Source organism: Simochromis diagramma, unplaced genomic scaffold (genome assembly GCF_900408965.1).
Source record: "Simochromis diagramma unplaced genomic scaffold, fSimDia1.1 OVJJ01000304.1, whole genome shotgun sequence".
In the NCBI taxonomy this organism is placed as follows: Eukaryota; Metazoa; Chordata; class Actinopteri; order Cichliformes; family Cichlidae; genus Simochromis; species Simochromis diagramma.
In genome coordinates this window covers 7,112,243-7,139,113 of record NW_024387030.1, presented here as the reverse complement: position 1 = coordinate 7,139,113, position 26,871 = coordinate 7,112,243, and the positions used below count along the sequence as shown (strand labels likewise).

Sequence of the window (26,871 nt, the reverse complement as noted above, 5' to 3'; positions counted from 1 at the left end):
TTACTGCCCCTATTCTTTTAATTGGTATTATTAATGCTGGAGAACGTAGTCTAATTAAAAATAATAATACTGCTATGTACAATTCAGCAATGAAACACTAACTAAAATTACTGAATGAGATTTTTGTAAGAACATTCACTATAAATTAGTAGTGATGAGAGTTGCTATGAATGATGCTTCCATTATGTGTGAATTGTAGCCTCAGTTTCCTGTTCTTAGCTGACATGAGTGGCACCCAGTGTGGTTTTCTGCTGCTGTAACCCATCTGCTTCTAGGTAAGACATGCTGTATGCAAATTTCTGCATACCTCAGTTGCAACGAGTGGTTACTTGAGCTACTGTTGCTTTACTGTCACCTCAAAGCAGTCTGACCATTCTCCTCTGACCTCTGGCATCAACAAGGCATTTTCTCCCAGAAAACTGCCACTCACTGGATATTTTCTCTTTTCCTGACCATTCTCTGTAAACCCTAGAGATGGTTGTGTGAGAAAAAGACGACAGGCCAGCAGTTTCTGAAATACTCAAACCAGCCTGGCAACAACAACCAAGTCACCTAAATCGCTTCAGTTTGAACTTCAGCACGTCATCTTGACTATGTCTACATGCATAAATGCATTAAGTTGCTGCCGTGTGCTTGGCTCATTAGAGATGCATGTTAATGAGCATTTGCCAGTGACTACATGTTACTTGCCACCAATGATAGCTGATGTATGCATCGAGTGATGATAAATAAAAAAACGTGACCAGCCGCAGCCATATTTTAAATCTTTTTAATATATCTCACATTTGATTTATTTACAAAAGACAGTGGCTTTGTGACATAAAACTCTGTTTTGTAAAATCAACATGAGAAACAATGGGTACCAGAAGCATAACCATACAGAACACATACATAGATAAATAACATCAGGGGAGCGTTGTCGCCGAGGTTGTCCTCGTTACACATTGTCTCTCTGCAAACATTAAAAGGATCACGATGTATGCACCTCTGTGTGACCAGCTATGTTATAATTGTATTACCCCGAGTTTGGTCTGACAGGGTATGTACATACAGTATTGCCTCTGTGTTGGTTAAAATGACATCAGTGACTCTCTATCAGTAGATCTGGAATGTGTGTGTGGTTTTTTAAATTATCTTTTTTTCTGAAATATTTAATATGAGTTTGTTTTTGTTTGGGGGGGGTTTTTTTCCCCAGCGGATGAAATCATTAAATACGAACATCTTCAGGCATTCTGTGAATAAACTATGAACAACAACGTACTAATGCAGATATACTTTGATATATACCTGGAATTTGACACACAATGTCTGCAAACAGTTTGGCACAAATGTAAAGGCTGAGCATGAGTAAGTTTCCCCCAGAACATAATAAATAAATAAAATCAAAAGCTAAAACAGACATAAAGGCTGATAGTATTTGCTGAATGGTTACTTTGTACAGCACTCTACAGAACAGCTACAGGCACGAACTGAAAGAACAAACGGAAAGCTCAATTTTGCACCGGAATGCATGGTTGAAATGACGGGGAAGACAGGAACTCGCTAAATTTTTACCTGTGCAGTTTTGTAATTTTGGGACCTTTGACGCCGGATGAACTTTTTGACAGCAGGGGTCCCAGAATTGTACTTTACGGCACCTGCTATATATTATATTTGGGCAATTATACAAGTGAATCCTTATTCCAACAAAATCATTACAATAACGATACTCCACTAATATTGTAAACCATAATAACAGTAATGATAACGCAGAGCAGAAAAGAGAACTTAATGAAAAACGTCACATTAAGAACAACAATAACAGAGGAGTGTCTTTTTGTTGTTTTTCTTGACACAGTGTAACAGGTTGTTCAAACCCTATACTTAGCTTATAGCACAGGCTTAATTTACAAATCTCAAAGCAGAAAAAAAAATGTAAATAAATAGATCACACTTTTTGTAGTTTAACTGAGGCAGACTTTACCCTGTGCTTCTTTCTGGGACTGAACACATCCCTCTTAAACTGCTCACCAACGTTTACCAATCAAGCATTTACTTAAAAACCCGACGTTGCCTGTTTTCATATGAGATGAAAGGCTACTCTGAAGGACAAAACAGTGAGCTAGACAAAAATGTAAAATTAACTGAGACTCACTCTACTAGTGACGTAGGATAAACTTCCTTTCATGTTAACAGCTGCCTCCTTAACAGGCGAATCACTCTGCTTTTCCACAAAAAGTACAAATTCACACACAGACAAACTATATTCAACAACATGCTTCACTGAAATCTCCTTTTCTTCGAATCCAATAAATAAAACAAACTTGACTTGGTAGAATGTGAAACTATTTTGGGAAACTTCAACAAAACCAGTGACCACAACTGCACTATTCTGCAGTTAAATCCTCCATCTTCAATTAACATTGATCTTAGTTTGTGGCAAAAGATTTCTTCATGTTACCATCACATTTCACCTAAATTACCTCTGCAGTCCCTGAGCACCTACCTTCATTGCACATACACATTGTCAATATTCTCGAAATAACAAAATAAAGCTATTAAAACATTATCTACTTGCTCACTAAAACCTTAAATCCTCAAATTTTATAACTCAAATCTAAAAGTCAGTGCCTAATTCATTACTATTTAACATCCTGAGGTGCTTCTCTATACTTTAAACCAGTGTTTCTCAACCTTTTGGAGCCACGGCACATATTTCCCATTAGAAAAATCACACGACACACCACCAAACAAAAATGTCACAAAAAGCATATTGATCATTTTCCCCGGCACCGGCCATAGCGGAATTGGTTTGGTTTGTCCCCAGTATACCTTTTTTGCTTTCTTCTGACCACTACTCATGCTAGGGCAACCCATTTAATTAGAGCAGCCAGTTATACTGCCCTCTAGTGGAACAGAATGTAATAGTTCTGCCAGTCACTGAGTACTAATCAGGTGGAAACAGATAACGGCACACCTGATCATTTCTTACGGCACACCTATGTGCCGTGGCACAGTGGTTGGGAAACACTGCTTTAAACAATAAATACTGAGGCTACCAGCTAGTCAGTGTCATTTGCAAGGAGGCACCATGCTGTGCTGAGCGGTACAATGCCCTTCAGGTGGTTCAGTTTTCACTGGGAGGAAACAAGGCTTGGCTCATTATTGTGTATAGAGCAGCCCCTCGGTTTGTAAGCGCACAGCCCTCTTTATTTGCAAGGGTTTGCTCACTGAGAGCACATTAGCAGCAGAATAGTATAGACTCATCGAGTGTGTTTACATGCTCCTGATATTCTGGAAACAACAGTGGTAAAAGTTCCATGCTATTCCTTATTCATTCCAAGATTTTTTTAAACGATTAAAGGAAAAATTCAGCCTTGTGGAAACTGCACCTGCTTGCTTTCTTGCCAAAAGGAGAAAATCAAAATCAGTGTCAGATGTGTACTCTGGTCTGGAAGGTAAATGCAGGACAATAGGAATCCTTGCAATCACTGTGGTCGCTGAAAGGTTGCCATGGTCACCAGCAGTTTGCATGAAAGACTTGTCTGCAAACATTTGCAAACTACTCACCAAGCTGTAGCGAAACTGTTTATAGTAAAACAGAAACCAGAAATGGAGAACTTATGCCGTCAAAGTAAAAGTTGTGCCTTTTGAAATGTGTTAGTTGCAGACGATAAGGAAACTTTGATATTTTTTTTTCTCACACTTTTCACAGCATCACTGTTGCTTGCAGACAAATTACCATCTCCATTGCAAACTACAGGTAGCCAGATAAAGGTTTTTGATGCATCACCTTATGTGCAACTAGTTTCAACTAGCAACCAGGGGCTCGTTGACTGGTTTCTAGACCTGTGTGAGTCAGGCTTAAGCCAGTATTCTTGGCTAGAAGCGGGTGCTCAACAGCTAACTTGGTTTTGCTTGCTTTTAAATATTCGTTGAAAGAAAAATAGAAAAAACAACCAAATCTAGTGATTTTATTTCATTTTTCCCAGCTAAGTTAGCTATTTCCCAGGAAAAAAATTGCGTTGAACTATTTCTTAGACAGTTTTTGTGATTTTTGATTGCCAGGCCAATGGCTTCTGACAGACCAGCTAACCCTCCTCCGGCTTTTATACTAGATTAATCTAATTTTGTCCCAGCTTAATCCTTTCATAGCACTACGAGAAAGGAAATGAAATATTCCTTAATATGAAGCTTTTCTCCAGGCTGTGACCAGAGCATAGAGCGTCTTTGCTATTGGAGACTAGAGTGGCAGAATACAGATGTGCAGGTAAACACACTCAGCATGAATTCTGAGGCAGGACACTTCTGACACTCCAGCTGTCATCATAAACCCACAAAGAGCTGGCATAGTGTGGTACAGTACCTTTATCAAGACACGAGTGCAACGTCATGCAAAAAATATCAAAACAGAAAAAAAGAAATGCTAGTGCTAATCATACAAAAACTAATGACAGGGAACATGTGGTGACAGCAGGTCGCCTTCATGTCGGGGCATTCCCAAGGTCATGTGTGTACAGAATCTTATATACAGATGATCTGCTGCGGTGGAACAGTTGGGAGAGAAAGCACAGCAAGCCATTCCTTAGCAGTCATGAGGGAAATCATTGGGTAATTACAGCAGTTTTTGTTTACAGGACAACATACATACTTGCTAATTATACACATCTTGCTACCAGCAAGGTGTGAAGAAACTTTTTTTTTTTTCACATAGTGAAATCCTGTTAGATTACAGCATGCATTACTCTACGTGCTAATGCCAGGGGGGTTCTTGTTGTTATTGTTGCTGATTCTTCCCAGTTAATGACTGTATGTCCTTACAGGATGGGATGGTGTTCTCTTTCCCTCAGTGCTTCTGTAATCTCACTGTGCCTGGATACACAAACAGAAGAGCTTGTTGACAGCCCGAAGAGTCTAGATGAATTAGTTTGTTTTTTTTAAAAAAAGAAAAAAAAGATTGTGGCAATACGCCACAGTGCATCGCTGCTTTTGGATGAAGTGTGACAGAAGGAGCCCAGTTCGAAGAGCCAAACAAGTATATTTTTCTTGGCTGATAAAGGTGCCATGCAAATATTTAGTCGGAGCCAATCATTCAAATCCAACAAATGAAGAAACAACACAGTCATTGTCATCAAAAGCTGCTGTTTCTGCAGTAATTTTATATTATCCTGTCAAATTTTGATTGATTTTATGTTGCAACAGAAAAGAAACCAAATATTGCATATTTTGGTCCTGGCCAATCGTTATAATTACTATTACCAGACTTACCTCTGTCTCCACCATTCCTCATGTTGGTCTCCTCATCCTCTGCGGCATCGTCCACTTTAAAAAACAAGAACTACATTTTAGTGACAGCAGTTCCTTATGTAAATACTTGGGCACAAAAGGCTAAAATATAGCAGAAAATGCAAAGAGGCCACAAGTGCCTTTTTTAAGATAAGAAAAAAGGACTGAAGGCGAAGAGGAAGAAAAAAAAAGCTAAAAACCTATTTTGTCTAGACTAACCTGAGTGAAGCTCTTTCACCAGTGACGACATGGTGTTTGTGATTGAGTCAGCAGCAACTAAAAGATCATTCCGAAGATTTCTAGGCACACCTGAGGAACAGAGAACGGAGAAGACATCAAATGACCAGTCTTGGAGTGTAACTTTGCGTAAGTACAATCTGCTTCAAATCCTCGTTGTTTTACTGGTTTCAGACGCACCCTGAGCAAAGGCCTCCAGCACATCCCCTCCCACACCTGCCAGGCAGTCCTGTGGTGTGTGAGTTGGGGTGGACCCAGCTGAGGTGGAACGTATGGGCATAGGCATTGAGCAGCCCGCACCGTGGCTGGGAGAAGAGTGAGGGGAGCCTCCAGACTGTGACTGCAATGGATAAAACCATTTATGATAGTTACGGTAATCATCAGCACATTACCTAACCTCCAAACGTAGGAACCACATGCTGAAAGTTCACATGCAAGAGGGTAGAGCACAACTTCCAGGGAGCACTCTAAAAATAGTAGCAAAGTTGAAATTGGAGAGGTATACAACCAGATAAGCTCAAAGAAGAGACTGGCTACATTAACATCAGGACTGATTTCTGATATTTATGTGTTTGACCCTGGCAGGTACAAAGACACTAGCTGACCAGTGTCACCAGGCATCTTCTTCCAGAAGCATAATAAGCGAAAAACATGGAATCTATGCTTGCTAACCTTTAGTGATTCTACAGAAAGAAGATAAAAAAACAAAGAAACCTAAATATCAGCCTAACATCAACTAATCAAATTCTCGAACAACCAGTTTAAATAGATGATGCTCTATTGGGATCACAGATTGCAGCTTTAGGAAACCTTTTTGCTTCTAAAGGTGACTTCTAATGAAATAAATCCTGACACAGATGTGACCAAAAGAACTTAATCCTTACTGGGAGAACAAACAAACAAACAAACAAACAAAATATTGGCTAAAAGCCACAACCCCCCCCCCCCCCCCCCCCCCCCCAAAAGACTTGTGGTAAAGCTATACTGATTGGCTTTACCTTGTCTGTCTATAGTGCACCTTTACTGCATTCACAGGGTTAATGAGAACCATGCGTAGGTGGGCATGTGGGGCTTGTGCTGAGTTGGGAGCTATATCTCATAGAGAAAGGATCAGTGTGTGTCTCTGGGACTGTTGCAGGCCTGGGTTGATGGCTCCGTGCCAGGCAGCAGATGGCCAGCCAGACTGCAGTCATATTAGAAGTGAGTTTGTTAGCGCCAATGAAAGGAACAGGTCCCTGACATTTGGACCAAGAAAAACACAGTTCTCTCAACTCGCCTGGGTTAGAAAACAAATTTTAAAGATTGTGCCTCTACCGCACTGGCATGAAGCTAACAAGGAAGTGGTGGAGCAGAATCAAGTTTGACAACTAGATCAGTGTAATCATGTTAGGTAGTGGAATCCTATCATCTTTCTTAACAGTCGTCTTAAAACCTATTATAAACGCTTCCTTCAATCACATCTGTGTGGAGAGGGGAGCAGTGGACTAAGTGATGTGACTAGAGCAGGTATTGAGCCTTGCAAACTGAATTAAGGGCAACTTACAGCCTGCTTCTGCTCCTCATCCTATCAGCCAGCAAAGGTAAGCAGAGAGTGAGAGAGCAAGGAGAGTGAGAGCAACAGAATTAAAGCAATAAAAGAAGAAGAAAGGGGTTTCTGCATGCACCACATGGCACGTTTACATAAGATTACTGCAGTCTTGGTTTTGAAGACTTAAGGAAATTTTCAATTCATCAAATAAAGCCTAATTATGTAAGGTAGAATATCATTGATAAAACCTGTGAAATATAAAAGAATAACAGCAGATTTAGGACAGTTAATATCTGTTCTGTTCTGGGTTATTATATTTCCCTACTTGAAGATAAATCTTCTCCAAGCAGGTGAAAGTTTTACCTTTAGCAGCCTCATGAGACCCTCCAGCTGCACCATCAACTCCCGTCTGCTCTCTTGCAAGGCTGACATGCGCCTCTCCAGCTCATCCTTCCTGTGTCTGCCGAGGAAGGAGGAAAACAAAAGATTTATGGATTCCTGTTTTATTTGTAAGGCATAATCTCACACCAGTGCTTTGCTTTAAACTCCAAACAGACAACAAAAGATTCCTGGAAAATATTCTGTAAAGAAGGCGGTGTCATCTGAAACTGAAAGCATTTCAGATGAAGTCTATTTCAGAGACTTCATCAAAGTCTATTAGCAAATTATTTCATACACTTATGCACTTCCTGAAGAGCAGCTAAGTGAGGGGATTATTTTTGCGTCTGGGAGACAGACTTGCCTTTAGGTCCAATAATCCCCGGATCAATTAGAGCCACTCCAGTAGGCAGTTTCTAATATATATAGAGTCCCACGGCATTTGCATCAAGTATGTGCACCATAACCGGCATTATTAGGTAATATGTTTTCTCGATATTGAAAAAATGACATCAATGTCACACCTTAAACCAAGTGTGTCAACCTACAGCCATTAAGGTCAAATCCAGCCATTAACCCTCACCCTGACACTAACACTATGCTATCAGAATATGTGTTCTTTCACGTTTTGGCATTCAGGAAACAAAGACTCCTGGATGCCAAATAACAAGGCTCTAGTGTGTTTTTCTGTTCTTGCTATGATTAAGCCCCAGTGTTCCCTTTTATTCTTCATGAGCTCTTTGTTGTTCAGAGGTCTGTTTTAGGATAAAGTTTTGATTTGCTGCTTTTCATAAAGTACATGCACAAAAAATGCTCTAAAATAATTCTTTTATATATAAAAACATGACTCTGTGACTGTTTGTGGCCTCTTTTCAATTCTGCTTCTGGCTCTTTATCACCCCCTGGTGTCCATACTATGTAACTGTATATTGAAAAAAAAAATTAAAGCACAGTAGCAATCATTTGTATGGCTAAAGTTGTCCTATAAGAAACGTACAAATATTTGCAGATTGTAAGCAGCAGTTATCTGTTCTTCATCCTGTGGCTGTATAAATGCAATAGGACATCTGTTCAGTCCAAATACAGCTCCACACAGAACACTGTGCTGTTAAATATTTACCATTTGATGATGTCTGCCCTAAAGCAAACATACTAAGAGAGCGTATTAATATATGAAAACCTGTTTACTAGTAAGAAACAATGTGGTTACGTGACATAAGACAGAAATTACCTCATAATTACCATATTATGAACATATTATCAACACTAACATGCCAAAAAGAGTCCACGTGGGGAGTAAAACTGAAAAAAAAAATCATGATACAAATGGATGAATGACTAAGGATTAATTTAGAAGCTAAACAGTTAAGCTATAAAACATTAAAAGATGATGTGATTTGAACCTTTGGCACAACTGTTGACTTGCAATGTTGCCTCTGATGCATTATTTAGGCCAGTTGACACAATCAAGGAGTCGTTCAAGGTAAAAAGTGCTGTAACATGTCCTCACAGGGTGACTCTCTCCCAGCAACTGAACCCAAGGGTCTCAGTGTCCTGCCAGCAAGACAAATGTCCATGCTGTTGTGGAAGCTAATGCTCCCTAATTAGGCACACATTAATTTTACGTAAAGAATGAGTTCAGTCCAAAAAGGTACAACCGCCCTGAGGTTTTGTTTGTTTTTATTTCTTTATCTTTTTGACCCCTTAATGATGATGTTATATGTGATGTATTGTGTCGGCAGGTTGATACCTGAGGAGTCGTAGTTCGGTCAGGAGTGTGGGGTTCTGCTGGGCTTTTTCTGGTGTCGGCTGAGAGGCCTGTTCATGCTCCAAACGCAGCCTCTGGATTTCCTGCAGGATCTCTCTGAATATAGCAGACAGCAGAGACGAAACGTGAGCTTTATTACTCATGCTGTGTTGTCACATGTTTAAAAATACCTTAAATGCAAAACTTGCATTTGAAATGATTTAAAATGTGAAAGGAAAAGCACATATTGTTTACATACTGTACTCAGATGAGTCAAAGGACAAAGATTTAATAATGGGTTTACTGCCGATGCATTCACATGCAAGCAGCATTTTAATATTACAGATGGCTGAGAAACTTTCAAAGGAACAGCTTGATTAGCCACGCTGTGCACCGTTGTAATATTTTTAGCACACATATATAACAACCGTGATCATCATCTCAACTAAAGGCTGTAACAGAAAGCAAATGAGTGCAACAAAATCATGCATCACTGCTTTACCACCAACAAGCCAAAAAATCTAATCAAAACCTGTCACACATGTATGACGATGGTCGCATGATAAGCTGTACCTGTTTTTGTTCTCCAGCTCTGCAATCAGCTGCCTCTGCTGCTTATTGGCATCAAAGTTGAAACTGAGATCTGTTGGAGGACATTGTTGCTGAAAAACAAAATTATCATAAAACAGCATTAAAAACACGGTGGGGAGAACAAAAGTTAAATACAAACAGCTATCGCGCCTGACCACAGCGAGCAGTAATGATGCTCCGCTGGAGACTTATTATGTTTCAGCATAAACAGGAACCACAGCGTCGCTTTATCCCTTCCATATACCAGGTATAACAAACAGTGACAAAGAAATCTACTGCTGCTGCTTCACAACAAAAGAGTTCAGCTGGCGAAACCAGGGGGGTGCTTTTTATTTTGAAGCATGTATGTGTCATCCTCGTTACCATTTTTCTTCACCAAAATGTGCCTTAAAAACATTTTTTTTTCCATTTCTTGGAGAGGTTTATGTTTAAATTTCTAAAAGGTAGCAATGGAATATGAAAGAGTTAAGAAGGAGAGAGTTGTACTCTTCCAGCTCACGACTAGTGGAGCATAAAATCAGAAAGCAGTTTTTATTAAGAGAACCTGATTTTGTTTGGCTGCAGAGTAAACAGACCCAGCAGTTGGTGTATTTGTGATAAGGAATCTGGCTTGAGGAGTATTTGTTGCATATTTGAGCCACACTTTGCTGTTAACATGTTACCAGCATAGAAAGGACTAGAACTTTTAATCAGATGACATGTGCTCCTTACTTCACTGTATTTCTAGAAAAGTCATCAACGTAAGGGCTACGTTTCCCATTGCTTAGAGATTTTAATGCCCTGAACAGCAAAGTACCAGGTTCAACTCCCAGCTTGGCTGACCTTCAACTTGAGTCATTTCCCTGCTCACTGCCCCACGTGCCTATTTCTCTACAGCGCTCTGCCAAAAAGTAAAAATTCATTAAATCTTTCTAAAACAAATACAAGTCATGGAAAATAAAAGCTCACATTTCAGTTTCAAAATCTAAGTTCCCTATGCTGATGAAGAAAACCTGACAAAAACTTCAAAGCATCAAATCTGAAATGTAGGGTGACTGATGCCCACCATGGGGTCTCATACTCACTGTGGAGTTGCCCGCCTCAGCTGCCAGGCGGGCAGCGTATCGAGCGATGAGGCGGTGCTCTTCATCTAGCCGGCTGGGACTCTCCAAGACACTGCCCAAAGTCAAAGATAGAAAGACAAATCATGCACGCGTGCACACATGCACACAAGCATAGACAGCAACAGTGACTCAAATGTCAAAAGCGCTTATGTAAGTAGAAAGGAACAAAAAAAATTGCATGGCGCAAGTGATTATATAAAATAATTTGCATGAAAACAAAACTTCATAATTAAGGCGACCTTACAAAGGACAATTGGCTTTGACTGCAGTGTTGATAGACAGTCTGAGGTACAGTAATTGGTCATAACAATGAACTGTGATGGATAAGAGAGAATGCAGCATGCCAAATGCATTTGTGACTGTGCCAATGCCCATTCTGGCCATTTCATCACTGACTGGAAATGTCAAATAAGGCGCAAGACTTTAAATGACCATGGGTGTGGCATATGGTGCGGACAGACGACAGGACATATGCTGTTCTTTCTCGGCAGGCGGTCTGCAGTGAAGAGTGAAGGACAGCTGATATGGAGTTGGGCGCTATCTGAGAGTAAGTGATGATTAAGACCATTAAACCCAATCTGGCTTCAAACTCGCTGCATCAGCAACCACACGGCCTCAAAAGGACTGATAATCAGCCTCTTAATTAACATTTGTATTTGAATCTTATCTATACACATAAATCTGCTAGTGTACTGAGATCATTTCAGCTATTTTTTTCAATGTTTTTTTCCCAAAATTTCACTGATTACATCATTAAATAGTCACTGTACAATTTGACATATTTTTAGATACTATCACCTGACTGGAGGAGATTAAACTTGGTCCACTAGAGGAGAAATCACTCAACCAACATGTCATAGCATTCGTTTTGAGCCAGATCTCTGAAAATGTCTCGTTAAGTGGGGCACTTTCTAAATAATTTACCTTCTCGTCCTCAGGCCAAAGCACAGGCAGAGTCTGAGGTTTCTTGTAGAATTAAAGTAAGGCATTAACATACGTCAGGGAGCCGTTTGGGTTGAATCTTCAGGCTGGAAGCAGCTCCAGTGTTTTGTTCTTCAGGGAGTTTCTTGGCACTACCTGATGGCCTGAGCCAGGTTTCAGACAGAGATGCATGAACTACCTTTAAGCGCTCCAAACTGGCATCTTTCCCAGATACTTATTTTAGTTGTAAGCATTTTTACTCAAACACAATTTCTCAGACACCACTGTGTCTGTCATGTTTACCTATTTCAGCTCAGCGTGGGCAGGCTCAGAGTTCAGATTTCTGGTTTCTTTGACGCTCCTATAAATAAAGACTAAATGACTTTTAAGTGACAGATTTTGGATATCAAGTGTTTACAGCACTAATATCAATATATATGATTTAGAGTAAATTCATCCATTTTCATAAAAAACAGCAAAACATTACATTAGGTCATTTGCCAACCACTATAAGTACGATAGAGTGACGTTAATATGTTTTTGTGAACAATGACGCAGTGTTTGTAGTTTTACCTAGGTCACCATCACATTGGATTTTAACCAAACACTAAATATGTCATTGAAATAAAGACATTCAGCTTTAATTCAAAAGTTTTGCATCAGCTGTTTAGGACATTCAGCCATTTATACATAGTTTGCCATTTTCAGAGACTCAGAATTAAATGGACAATTGGATGACGAGCAGTTTTGTGGCTAGGTGAGGCCTGTTTCCTGGTTATTTACAACGATCTAAGTGGATAAAAGATCTAACGCCTAAATCCCAAGTGTTGAACATTTGGCCGCTTTTCGCTGGAAATCTCAATATCAGGTCCAAAGAGATTCTGCTACAACTCAAGGAGTCTATCATCAGACAAAAATCAAAATCTATCAGAGAGAGAAGAAAATTTCACACCCTACGTCAAGAACACTCTCAGGGATGAAGGTGTATTATTGTCGAAGTCTATAATCAAGAGAACCCTTCACACATATAATTACAGGGGGCTCACAACAAGATGCAAACCACTGGTTACACTCAAAAACTAGAAGGTCACTTTGCGAGGAAACGTCTAAAAGAGCCTGCACACTTCTGAAAAAAAATTCTTTGGACAGATGAAACCAAGGTCAATTTGTACGAATGTGATGGGCAGAGAAGAGTATAGAGAAGAAGAGAAAAAGCTCTGGGTCCAAATCATATCCCATCATCTGTCAAACATGGTGGAGGCACCCCTATGGCATGGGCACGTATGGCTGCCAGTGAAACTGCCAGTGTTTACTGATGATATAAGTGCTGGTAGAAGTATCAGCATGAATTCTTAAGTGTACACGGCTCAGATTCAGCCTAATAGGACAGTGTTTTATAGTAGATAGATAATGGCCCAAAGCAAACTGCAGAAGCAACCTAACAGTTTCTCAGGTTAAACAAATGGTATATTGTTCACTGACCAAATCAGTCACCTGATCTCAACCCAACAGAACATGTTTTTTTAGTTAATAAATACAAATCTGAATGCACAGAGACTCAGCAAAGGCCTGGTAGGCCATGCCATGTGAGGAAATGAAGCATTTGGTGATTCCCACTGGTTCGAGAACTCAGACAGCCATTGATTTTATTTAAAATCAGGTTAGTTTGTCCGATTACGTTCAAGCCTGTAAAAAGCTGCCCATTATTCTGTATACATTTTAAAACCCTTGAATTAAAGCTGAAAATCTGCACTTCAGTCTAATATTAAATGCTTGACTAAAAAAATACAACGACGGTGTACAAGAATTGTGCCTTTATCCAAATGTGTATGGACCTAACTCTATCTGTTCTGTTTCATTTACTCACTAAATACACCAGGTAAGCCTGCTTCATGAAAATTATTCTCAACTTCAATGTCAAGCAAGCAATAGCAGTTCATCAATCACATATAACTACAGCTGCTTTGTCAATAGTGCTTTCATACTGACGTTTGGTCAATAGTGAGTTGACTCTGAGTTAATGCCCTTTAAGTCTGAGACAGCATTTTGTTTTTTGCTGCTATAATGCGGCTAATAAGTTCTAAATTGTGGGCTGTTGGTTTGCTTGCTTATGCTGAGATATTGCTGTGTGAGAGGGAGATGTGGAAGAGAGCAGATGCCCTGTCAGCAGAGCAGACAGTATCAGAGAGCACACTGTGATGGAGGCTAGGAGCACAACACGCACTATTTTTTTTTTTTTAGAGAGCATCAGTTTTTTTCTTTTCCCTGACATCTTATAGTTCTGTTTCTGTTTTTTCTTTTGTTTGTTTCCCTGCAGTAAAAAATCTGAAAGAGTCAACAAACAAGGACTGCACTGGTGCTGCTTTTCAGTTTGAGGCTTTCAAACTGAAGCAGAGCCACAAGGAGCTTTCCATTATTCAACAGTAACATCTTTGACTCGTACATCCTTAGTAAAAAAAAAAGCAGGCAGGCTAGTGCTGCGTAATTATCAAATACAATAATATGAACCCACTTTGACCTGCCTACTGATATCCTCACTGCCACTCACAACACAACCTATTTTAGAAGCGTCACAATGGCTCAGTGCACAATTCCTGCCCTAAAAATGGCAGCTTTGTGGTTGTTAGGACCCCTCCGAGGCAACAGCATCTTCGGTGCATGACATCTTCCCATACAGCCATGACTCACAGAGCAAAATGTCAAGACAAAGGTTATCGGGCTTCTTCAATGCACACAATGAAGCAAATCTCAGGAGAGTGTCGCCTTCTGCCTGCCCATGCTGCAAAACGTAATGTCTTCCACTGACCTCCACAGGTTTGGATGTGAGGTATTGTTTACAGCCTCGGGTGACCCTATCTTGTCAGCTTCCCTCAATGCAAGCTGTAATCTCGATACCGTCGGGCCACACAGACAAGACTGCACTGCACAAAATGTTGATCTTGCAAAGAAAACTAATCCGGTATTGATTGCTACTTTGCTTTTAGCAAGGTTAAATACTTACACTTTGTTACCAGGTGAAGTGACTGATCTTTAAAACAGAAAAACAGGCTTATATTAACACGTCTCTTTAAAAACACAGTTTAGGGCTAAATCTAGTTGCACATCATTGGACCCTTTTTTTACAAGGTGCCTTTCAGCTGCGAGGGTCCTTGGCATAGTATTGTATGATACCTCAGCCTGGAGAAACACAAGTGGATTAAAAAAAAAAAAAAAAAAAAAAGCATCCACAGGACTTCATTAAACTGCACACTGAATTCTTAAATAAATTCTTCAGAGTTCAATCAAACACCGCATGCTAAATAGGTTTGATATTCATGCCTCTATTCATTCTCTACAGTGGACTGTAGCGTGTCTGCTAATGTGCCTGTCTTGCAAACACAAATTGCTGGAAAGATATGATAAAGAGATTGTGAACACAAAAAGGAAAATTTAACCAGCACAGACCTGCGAGAGAGAGTGCAGATACATTACAGCTCCCTCGGAGTGCTCTCCATTATTGAATTCATAACCACAATGGTTCATTAGCACTGTGAGTAAATAATAATTGAGGTTGCCTTTAACTGAGAGGGGCAGAAATAAGAGGACAATTAGGCTGCTTTCACGGGGCCCTCGCCTGCTATCTGCTTACACGATAAGGCTCCAGTTCTATCATAATCTATTTGTCAAATCAGCCCTTTAAGTAGGAGTGCTCGCATATTCTTCACGACAGCGGAACTAATTTTCCTCTAAAATTACTCACAAGGCAATGCTGTTCGGATGCAAAAAAAAAAAACAAAACCCAAAAGAAAAAAAAGAAATGTGTGTCAAGTGTGAAGGAACAAATAACATCTGTAGTTTGATTCACTGACTGCCCTCTGTTATTTCCACTGATGGGAGGAAACCCGAAACCATCTGAATCCTGTGATTAGAAGAACTGACAGCCAGAGTGTGTAACTGCAAGTGACGTCTGGTCATCTTTTAAAGATGTTATACCTTCAAAATGACACCAGGCCTGAGGGTCGCTTACCTTTTAGTAGGAGTAGGTGCCCCAGAGGACATGAGCATTGTGTCGTTCATGTTGTTGGCCGCTGGTTTCGGCTGACTAAAAGACAAGATTAGAGGTCTTTAATGCTGCGCTGCAGAGGTCTGTGGTGCTTGTCACCAGGGAATGGAGGAGAGGGCATTTGCATTTTATTAATAATCATGAATCAGCGATCCTGGCTTCAGTTTAATCCAACTGTACCAGGAGGGTGAGGAGGGAAGCAGGAGGATCATTATAAACCACTGAGTGTGTTGCAGGAAAAAAAGCAACATGCTATACTCCAGTTAACTTAAAATTGTTGCAAAATAATTGACTATTCCGGGAACAGCGAATTAGATGTTTTTGGGCTATTAGCTTAAACCTAATTAACATGAGCAAGAGCAAGAGCAAGAGCAGCAGACAAGAGATCTAATTAAACTGGAAGTCTGTGAAAAACTAGCAAAGGTGACATTGTAGGAGGTAATTTGTGAGAGTAAACAAAGCAGTGGGGTCCATCTGGCGGCTGAATCAGTGGTAAACTCATCGGAGTCCAAACCCCCGGACCACAGAGTCTCATTAACGCGCCGAAATATCACTCTGCACATCTCAGGTCCTCTCAGCTTCACATCCGACACAGAAAACAGCAGCGGAAAGCATTTGATTTTCAAATCCTTGAAGACGCATCCCCAGTATCTTTGTGTAGTTATCAGCTTTGATTCTGTTGTAACAGCTTTATTTAAAACACTCATTACCACATAAAAGAAAATGCAATGTAGAGCACTGTGTCTTATTAAGATTATTTGTCCAATCAGCTTTTCCTTTTTTCTTTTTTCCAAATCAAACTATTTATATCTACATTGTGCAAAAAAGCCACCTTTACCCCCCCCACAAAGTGCATCAACAGCACAGGCAGTTCTGTATATTACTCAGCTACTAAAAACAGAAATCAGCACAAAATATATGAAAAAATGCAGCAGTACTTCTAAATGCATGCTCCTCGCATTAACGTGGGTGCTCAAGGGGGTCAGTGTGTTCTTTTTGAAGACACACTGCAATTATTAATTCATTCAGACGTTTATGCCCCTCAAGAGTTGCCTAATGGGGTCGTAAGAGACGCAAGTCCGAGTATTTGTTTCTGGGGCCGTTTGCACAACCACAGCACTGCTAATTTCTGGATCACGCATTAGGATAAACAGGAAAGCAAAAGTGTCACTACTAAACGGCCACGCGCTGCCTTCCAGTCTCCCTGACAAACACTCCGGCTAAAATCCCAGCGCATGTGAAAAATGTTTACCTCTTTTTTTTTAATCACATTAAAAAAAAAAGAATCCACCCTGAAGGTGAGCTCCAGACTGAGGACAGGAAGCGAGGCGCCACACTTACCTCTGTGAGGAGAGAAAGCACCTGTCTGGCTGGCAAAATACATCCAATTGCTGCTGTTGCCAGATGCCTAATCTGCCCTCAACTGAGCAGGCGAGCATCTCACTATTACACTGCTGTTGTCTCCAAGGAAACTCAGCGGTCATGTGACTTTGTGACGACGTAGATTTGCTCTCTCCCTCTCTCTCTCGCTCTCTCTCTCGCACACGCTCACTCTCCTCTCTTCACCTCTCGCTAACACAGTGGAAATTAGGGGGAAATGCCTTTTGCTCAAAATACCTCCTCTGCAACCTCTAAACAAAAAAAAGCACAAATGTTTTATCATCTCCTCAGCAGACAAGAGCACAATGAACTCTACAGTTTCTACTATAATTGCAATTCCATATCCTTACTCTTCCCCTTACCTTGAGTGAGTTACATAAGTCAAAGCTCTTCACAGTTAGCCTTCTATAAATAATCATCAGCCCTTTTTGAACATACCAATATAACTCCTCTGGCACAGCAGGGTGCCATAAAAAAGCTTCCTCTTATGTAAAGTAGTATTTCATTCTCCTCTAAATGTTAGAATGAACTCTAACAGGCATCCCGACTCGTTCACATCAGTGTCTGCAACGCTGTGATTCACTGACTCCCTAAACGCTGATTAAGGACACACAGGCCAGACATTTGGGCGGCGCCTCAGAGGTCAACCAGGAGTGAATGGACACAACATTTAGGCACTAAGAGATCAAAGTCTGCAATGCGCTAAGCTTTGTGTTACCTGCGTGCAGCGAATGACAATGTACCACGTGCTATTTATACTTGGCTTTGAAGGGGGTACTGGGAAAATTAAGTCTAGTGGCACCTCATGCACACTCGTTCGTCTTATTTCTGAAAAGGACGGGTGCCTTCAATCGTCCTCAGTCGGCTAAAAATAATAAGCAAGCGTGAAGCATCCTCTCCTGCTGTGCTCCTATTTCCCGCGAGGCTGACAGTACCTCGGCCATAAAAACCCAATGGATCACGCTCTCAGTGAAGTGAATTATATGCCTGTTCTCTACATTTTAATGACACTGATGGAATTTTCATTGACCTGGAGAATAAAAAAAAGAAAAAGAAGAAGAGGCATAAAACAGAGGAAAGCATTTTAAAATGTTAATGGATTTCTAGGGATTATATAGAGAGTGGAAAATTGGTTACTAAATATTAAACATTGGAAGAGAGAATTTGAGCCTACAGACTCACAGACTTGGTGTGTTCCACATTAAATGCAAAGTACGGCAAGATGCCTATTTTTTGACTCTTAGTCTGTTTTGGTGCTTAAAGTCTTTTGGCAGAAGCGGTGCTAAGTCTGAAGGTAAGAAGCCGCATCCTAGATTTAAAGTTTCTGAGACAGACAGTGCATCCCAAACCTATAACTCCTCTCTAAAACACAAATCCCCAAGAATCTCGCTGACAGTTTGAGTGGAGAGAAGAAATTCACAGCTCAGCTCACTGTTGGTCTTTGCTTTCAGATGCCAGTAAATATTTCAGAATAGTTTCAGAATAGATGCACTTTGTCTGAAGATGATATGAGAGTTTGGACAACTGGGAGACTCGTGTCCGTTCGATTTGGGCGTTTTGATCAAACTTGACTCTCTAGCCTGATTCTGCCATTATTAGTCACTCACAGAAGCTCCGTCAGCCATCACAGACACATGCACACACACACCTAAGAGATCGCACTGATGTATGTCCTCTGCTTTTACGATATGAAACACCATCTCTTCACAAATAACATTCATCAGAATTGGCAAGCAGCAGCAATAGTTTTAGTATTCCAACACTGCATTTCTCTCACTCTTATGCATCACCAGTAAAATGAAGTCGATGTAGAATAAAACTAGAAGCCTGGCAGTTTTCCTGTGACTAATTATCTGAGGGATCCATTTCTATAGCCAGCAGGGAACTCGGAATGGTATGCAGATAATTGCTGTGTTCCCCCATCATTTTTTTTTATTAAACTGCCCATTAAAAAACAGAATTATTCCATTAGCGGCAGAACTCATGGCTCATGGCTACAACGAGGGCATACGATTTACAATTTGATGTTGGATTTAACGGTACAGTTCAATTTAATTTTGTCCTTGTCTTACAGTCAAACAACAAATATCATATAACATCAAAGCGTAGTTGTTATTTTTCAGTTTTTATGTTTTATTAAACATCACAGATGTAAATTAATCAGCTCTAGAGGTGCTGGGAGGCTTTTAAACTTTAAACTTTCATCTGGAGCCAGATTAGCTAGCTCCCCCATTTCTGGTATTTATGCTAAGTTAAGCTAAGTTTTAAAGCTGCTTCTTCATAATTACTGAAAAAACATGGTTGAAGCACCGCTCTATTCACAGCCACTAACTGTAATTTTTATACTCTGAGCACCTCTTTTCACTCTTTACCACTGCAGTATGTCATTACAATTTAGTCTTCTCTCTCTTAGTTGGTTTTGTCCTGTCTCCCTATTTCCACTTAACCCCAAACTGGTGGAGGGCAGTGTTGGTCAAGTTACTTGAAAAAAGTAATCAGTAACTAATTACTGATTACTTCCCCCAAAAAGTAATCCTGTTACTTTATTGATTACTTATTTTCAAAAGTAATTAATTACTTAGTTACTTAGTTACTTTTTAAAAACACGATTTACAACCTGAATAGGGGATAAAGCGATAGATCTTTCAGCCCAGTTCTACTTTTTCTGCATAATCCATCATACAAAATGTAATCAAATGGAAAAGTCTCTTTTTAAAACTTGTTTCATTAGTTTTAATCGTTTAACTTTATGCATCAAGCAAAAATTTAATTATATGCAACATTCTCTGACTGGAAAAAATTTAAAGCTATTTTCTGCACATTCCAGCACATAAAATATATATATATTTTGTGTTTACACTCACTCTTTCAAATAGATGCAAGTAAAACACAGCAGAAAATAAATAAAGTCAAAGACTAGCGGTCCTGTTGCTCTATTTTCACCTGTAAAGCAGGAGTGGCGTAGGCGGAGGTTTACCCTGGTGCAGGTGTGCCGCAGCAGTCAGTGGAAGAATCCGCGAGCTTCTCTGTGAATTTCCCATTACGTCATAGCGCACTCGGTGCTTGCTTGGAAGTTTAGGGGGTTTTTTGCTGTAAAAAGTTTTCTTCCCACGCACAACAGACGCTAATGTTTTTGTCACTTTTTATGGAATCAAACTCAAAATAAGGTCAGTACTTCCACGCTTTAAACGCTGCAGGCTCATACTCTCTCCGCACTGATATATTATCCATTGTTGATCTGCACACAGCGGTTGTCCCGAACGTCGCACTCGCTTACGTCACTGTCATGAGACATTCTCGCAAAAACATCACAGTTTTAGTAACGCAGTAACGCAGCGTTCCTACGGGAAAGTAACGGTAATCTAATTACCGTTTTCGCAATAGTAATCCCTTACTTTACTCGTTACTTGAAAAAAGTAATCGGATTACAGTAACGCGCCCATCTCTGGTGGAGGGAGATGAGTGCCCCTCCCTGAGGCTGCTTCTGGTGGAGGCTTCTTCCTGTTGAAAGTGAGTTTTTGCTTCCCACCATCACATAGTGCTTGCTCTGTAGGGTCTTTACCTTACAGTATAAAGTGCCTTGAGGTGGCTGTTATTGTGATTTGGCACTACAGATGAGGAAAGTGGTTTTTTTAACATAGCAAGGGATTTGTAACATAGAATTTCCATACATTGTAGTTTTCTTTAGAAACCAGAAATAATTTCTTTTTAGACACATTACTTCAGAAAAAAACAAAACAAAAAACATCTACCAATTACCATGATCAATATTATTAGTCCCTCTGGAGAACTGACCTTTTTATTAAGCAACTGCACAAACTACTGCTGTGTATTGATGAAATTTAACCTTGTAAAGGTTGTAAAATCAAGTTAAAACTGAGAGTTATCTCCCAATTTTCACACATTATAAAAACTTCGGTATGGGTTTGAGCTGTCACTTGAGAAAGCATCACGCCAAAAACAAAAGAAATCGGTTTGGACTTGAGAAAAAAAGAACTGTTGGCACTCACAAAGCAGGAGATCGATATGCAAAGTTATAGCAGCGTTTCCAAGTGTCAAGAACTGGAGTGAGAAGTATCATCAAGAAATTCAAAGAGAGCCACACAGTACGGCACAAGCTTGGCAGAAGCAGGAAGAGAAAGATTTCAAAGACTCTGGAAATAAAGAGATGTGTCAAAAGACACCAGAACAACTGCCAAAACTCTAGTGAATGACTTACCAAGTTGGCAATTGTTGTCTTAAAGACGAAAATCACTCGAACCCTCCACAGGAACAGACTGCAAGGTTGTACACCAAGAAAACAAATACAAAAAAGATAACTTCAAGCCTGAAGTATTCTAAGGACAACGTTGAGAAACAGAAATACTGGAGTCACTCCCTCTAATCAGGTGAGACAAAACTAGAGCTCCTTGGTCATACTGAAACTGTTTATGCTTGGAGAAAGACATGAGACGTGTACAACCCAAAGAACAACATCCCCACAGTGAAACATGGTGGTGGGAGTATTATGCTGTGGGGATGCTGCAGTGCATCTGGAACTGTGAGGTGGAAGGTGAAAAGTGGAAGAAGGATATGTGAAGATTTTGAATGAAAAACCTCAAACGGAGTTATCACTTTGTCTTCCAACACGACAATGATCCCAAACACACATCACTCCTGGTGAAGAACTACCTCCAGAAGACCAAAGTGAACATTACTGAATTATGATTATGTTTCTGTGTGCAAGGTAAAATAAAGTAAGCATACAAAATAAAACCAGGATGTTTGGAAAAGCTGTGTTAAAAAATTCCTTGCTCTGTTTAAAAGCGCTTGGAAAATACTTTAAATACTTTAAATAAAGGGAGAGAAGCTAATAATATTGTCCTTATCTGTATATAAATTAACCTGATTTGAACTGAATGAACTCAAACTAATTTCTTAAACATGGCAACAAGTTCACTGCACTCATATGATCTGCGTAGTCACCAGATCTCGCCACATCCAATAGAAATCCTGTTGGATTTGGTGGAATGGGAGATTCCCTTCATGAATGTGCAGCCGACAAATCTACAGCAGCTGCGTTTACGCTATCACATCAATGTGGACCAAAATCTCAGAGGAACACTCGCAGCACCTTGCTGAATTTATACCACAAAGAATTAAGGCAGTTAAGAAGACAAAAGTGGATCCAACCCTGTTGTAGCAAGGTGTACCTAATAAAGTGTCCAGTAATTGTGTAACATATAAAATGCTAATGAGGTTCTAGATTTTGCTACAGTTAGATAGAGCCATGCTAGTACTTTTCTCACATCTAAAGATAAGCAGACTTAAGTGTCATGTTTAATGTATAATTTCATACTAAGGATCATATTCCAAAGAACTAAACAACACTGTTATTTCCCCGTGTGTGTTGTTTTGCAGATGTATCTGCCTGCTATTTTGAAGACCTGCACAGTTAAATTTGGGAGCTTTTAATCCGAACCAAAATTGAGAATGACAGTCGCTGATGAATACATATTTTGAAGGGTTGTCAGGTTTAAAAAGCTTCTTTTCATTGCACAGCTGATGAGAGGCGCTACTTCATCGCCACACAAATCAAAACATAAAATCATTTCTGGAACCAAAAATAGATGTTTTGTTTTTTTTTGTAAATGCCCTTTCAGACATAACAATAGAGACAAAAAGATATAAAAAGAAGGGGTCAACAGTCACATCCATTATCCTAAAAGTCAGCAAACACGAATACAGAGTTTCAGCAACCTGAAAATGCCATCTGCAAGAGCATGAGGATGCACTTTGTGTTCAAAACCCTCAAAGGAGATCATAACAATAAGTTCCTGGAATTTCAAAGAAAGAATGCCAAACATATTTTTTTATTAAAGCCCAATAAGCTATTAAAACGTAAAAGTAAAATTATAAAAAGTAGAAATAATCGTGGTACAACTTCCTCTAAGCTATATTATATTCAGTATTATTTAATTAAGGGCCTTTTCTCACTGCAAATTTTAGTTTACATCAGAAAATACTGAGCAATTAAAACCAGTTTTAGAGCTCTAAACAAAAGCCCCAGCTGGTTTCTCTGTGACAGAGCTCCATATTCTCAGTGACTACACTGTCTGAAATAATCAACATCATAAAAAAAAGATAGATATAGATATGGATTGCAACTTCCTGTGGCCCCTAGAGATACATAATTCTAAATATATTTTAGCCACAAATTTTATTTTTTTATCAATATTAATCTACTTGTGTGAAGTCATTTCATGCTACGCAGCCTATAGTGTGCAAGCTAATCCAATCGCCTTATCTCTCAGTAGGAGGAAAACATCCGGGTCGACAGTTGGCTCTCCCTGTTGTGATGAATTGTAAATTTATGCAAATGTAAACTCCATCTTAAACGCATAAGTTTGGGCACAATGCAGAAAAAGCCCCCTGGCAGTGGGCAGAGTCTGGATATAAAAGCGAATCGGGGTAAAACAGGAAATCATGTGAATGTATTTACGTTGTGTCAATTTTCTTGGTATTCACGAAGCTACTTTCTCCCCTGCGATGCAGTGCACTATCAATTACTCACTGACACTTGCCAGCAGCAAAAGGATATACAGACAGCTTAGATTTATGGTCGTGACTGGAATATGAAGCGGGATTTTGTTATGAAACGTGCTATGGGAACTGTCGAAAGCTCAAATACAAAAGTTGAGAGATTTCCTGCGATCATGTTAACGCCATAGACAAGAACAACCATGGACCACTGTTTTTATACTCAAAACACAGTTAGATGTTGTCTTGGTGGAGACCATAAAGCGTTGGAGTTTCAGTGCAACAAAGAAGACGCTACGTGAAAGTATCTCAGTGGTGGAATTGATTATGTTAATAGTACTATTTTTCAGCTGAAATGTAAATGAGTCTTCAGGGTTTAGGACACCAGCAGAATATAATGCATTTACTATAATGATTTCCCAAAGCCTAGAATCTGAGATTTATACCATCGTCCCTGTTTCATTGCCAACAGACTGATGAGGATGACTGCGCTTAACGGCAGCAGCGGCTGAATCTGTGTAGTATATCAGCATTTCCATGGTAGCAAATAATCAGGGACGAGATGTCTGAGCAGGATGGCGCACTATCAGTCATGTGGTGACAGCAAAATGGAAAGATGGAGGCAGTTACATGACGGTAGCAGACTATAGATCATGAGGATACTGATCCTTGCCATGCTGTTAATCAACAAATCTGCTGGGGTTCCCTCAATAATGACAGAGAGAGCAGGAACAAATGCATTGGGAAGAGTACTTACACAGTGTGGGTGAGCTCCTGTGGTCTCTCGGCCTGCTCGGGGAATACGGGATGTGGCGGCTCTCCGATGGGGACGCAGCCTAGCGATTTACTGATGGCATGGCTCAGCTTTTTAGCCGGAGACTTCTGTGAGTTAGGCAAGACAAACAACGCATTGGTTAGCTTTGCAGTTCTGTGTTGGAGTGAAAACAGTTTTACGCTGTTAGAAGTCATTTACATAACTAGGTCAAGACGTTGTTTACTGTGTGAAAAGTGGGGATGAGAAGTACTTGTTGCATACTCAGTAAAAGCTTCTATTGAGCAGGTTCGGTGGATTCTTTAATCCAAATGGCTGAAAAACTGCAGTGAAGCTTGACAGCAATGCTTCATTCAGGAGAAATAAGGGAAGAAGCTTCAAAATATAACAAACACATTTAGGTTTGGCTACCCTGACCAATGGTTTAGGATGATTTCCAGCACTCGTATTTCACTCTTTAGGAAACTCTGAATTATATGGGAAAAGTATACAGTACTATCCATAATGTTTCTGATGAGTGATACTTTAACTTCTTAACTGAAGTCACTCATATCATATGATTTTTTTAATTATATTTTCTCATACTGGCAGGTTAGGGCATCTTTCAACATATTTTAGTGCGGTACAAGGTGGTCACCACAACACATCATTTGCCTTCATCTCATCCTGTCCCTAGCATCCTCTTCGGCCCTCACTAATCCTCTGCATGTCCTGCTTCACTACATCCTTTGGTGTTCCTGTTTTCCACCTGGCTGGCACCTTCGTGTTCAACATCCCTTGTCCAATATATTCACTATCACTCTTCTCCAAATGTCCAAACCATCTCAGTGCCTCTCTAACTTTGCCTTCAAAGTGCTTATCCTGAGCTGTCCCTCTGATGTACTCATTTCTAATCCTGTCCCTCCTGATCACTCCCAATGAAAATCTTAGCACCTTAAGCTACCTTCTACTCTGCCTCATGTCTTTCTTTTTTTTGACCGAATGTCTCAACTTATAAACTTTTCTTTTCACTTTTGTTGTTATCCTTCTGTCACAAATCACCCCGGACGCTCATCTCCACTCACCTCTCTTGTGCACTGTCCATTGCTTTGGATGGTTAACCACAGGTATTTACATTCATGCACCTTCACTGCTTCTTTCAACTTCACCTCCCCCTCTAAGCATGACTTCATCTCTGCAGGCTCTCTTCCACCTGCTTCCTACTCTTACTACAGATCACAATGTCAATTGCAAGCATCATAGTCCTTGGAGATTCCTGCCTGACCTCATCTGTCAGCCTGTCCATCACCACTGCAAACAAGAAGGGTCTTAGAGCTGATCCATGATGTAATCCCACCCCCACCTATCACTCCTCATGCACACCTCGCTATTGTTGCTGCCCTCATGTTCTGCACCACCATCAAATACTTCTCTGTCACTTCTGACTTCCTTGTGCAGTACTACAGCTCCTCTCTTGGCATCCTATCATGTGATTTTACTAGAGCCATAAAGACACATTGCAACACATTCTGACCTTCTCTGTGCTTCTCCATCAGCGCTGTCAAACACTGCATCTGTAGCGCTCTTTCCTGGCATGAAGCTGTACTGCTGCTCACTAATTTTCAGCTCTCTTCTTAAACTACCTTCACCAACTCTTTCACTGGTAGCTCTGATCACTTGACTGTCATGTTGACACCTGAACGCAGGCCCAGAGTGAGCCAAATGCCTCCAGCAAGTCAGATATCAGAAAGCGGCCTCATGAGGCTAATACATCCTTGCAGGACAACTTTGAGTGCACACGGTGGACCTTTAGAGACACAGCTACATCAATGGAGTTGTATAGACCTCTAGGAATACACAGATGCTGTCACTGAATTTGTAAACAAATGCACAGACGATGTGACTATCATCAGAACTGTCAAGACACTTGGTGACAAGCCACAGCTGACAACTGAGGTCTATTCACCACCGAGGATCAGAGTTATCATCTGGAAACAGCTCAGCCTATAGCATACGAAGAAGCAACTGAAAACAGGCATTATGTGAAAAACTGTCAAATCATTTTACAAACAACAAGGACACGCAGCGCTTGTGGCTGCGTTCCAGACAGCAGAAGGCTATAAACCCACTGTGCAATCAGGTCTTAATGACCCCACTCTACCAGATAACACTCAGCACTCTGAACACAGACAAAACTAAGGACATGATCATGGATGTCAGGAGGACAACCTCCAGTTGTGTCCCACCACTGACCATCAGTGGATCTATAGTAGAGCAGGCAAAGTGCACCAAGTATTAGGAAGTGTATCTGAAGGAAGGTTTGAACTCCAGCGACAACACCACAGCCCTCATTAAGGAGGTAAAACATTGTCTCCATCTCCTCTGTAACATGAAGACATTGAACCTGAA

At 40.2% G+C, this 26,871-nt stretch overlaps 1 protein-coding gene across 5 annotated transcripts in view; it reads right to left on the bottom strand.

Moving 5' to 3' along the window:
• Nucleotides 1–779: 779 nt before the first annotated feature.
• The window catches only part of dtnbb (dystrobrevin, beta b), a 37,652-nt gene continuing 11,560 nt past the window's right edge, over nt 780–26,871 (bottom strand). For 2 of the 5 annotated variants that reach the window (XM_040041992.1, XM_040041991.1), the window contains exons 10-20: nt 24,469–24,593; nt 15,777–15,851; nt 10,811–10,901; nt 9,729–9,817; nt 9,159–9,272; nt 7,394–7,490; nt 7,046–7,066; nt 5,683–5,842; nt 5,485–5,574; nt 5,248–5,301; nt 780–4,851 (exon numbers count right to left, since the gene is read on the bottom strand). In XM_040041992.1, coding sequence (XP_039897926.1) covers nt 4,826–4,851; nt 5,248–5,301; nt 5,485–5,574; nt 5,683–5,842; nt 7,046–7,066; nt 7,394–7,490; nt 9,159–9,272; nt 9,729–9,817; nt 10,811–10,901; nt 15,777–15,851; nt 24,469–24,593 — 942 coding nt within the window. In that variant the 3' untranslated portion in view covers nt 780–4,825. The remainder of the gene's footprint in view (nt 4,852–5,247; nt 5,302–5,484; nt 5,575–5,682; nt 5,843–7,045; nt 7,067–7,393; nt 7,491–9,158; nt 9,273–9,728; nt 9,818–10,810; nt 10,902–15,776; nt 15,852–24,468; nt 24,594–26,871) is intronic. The other 3 variants (XM_040041993.1, XM_040041994.1, XM_040041995.1) reach the window with 3 other exon arrangements.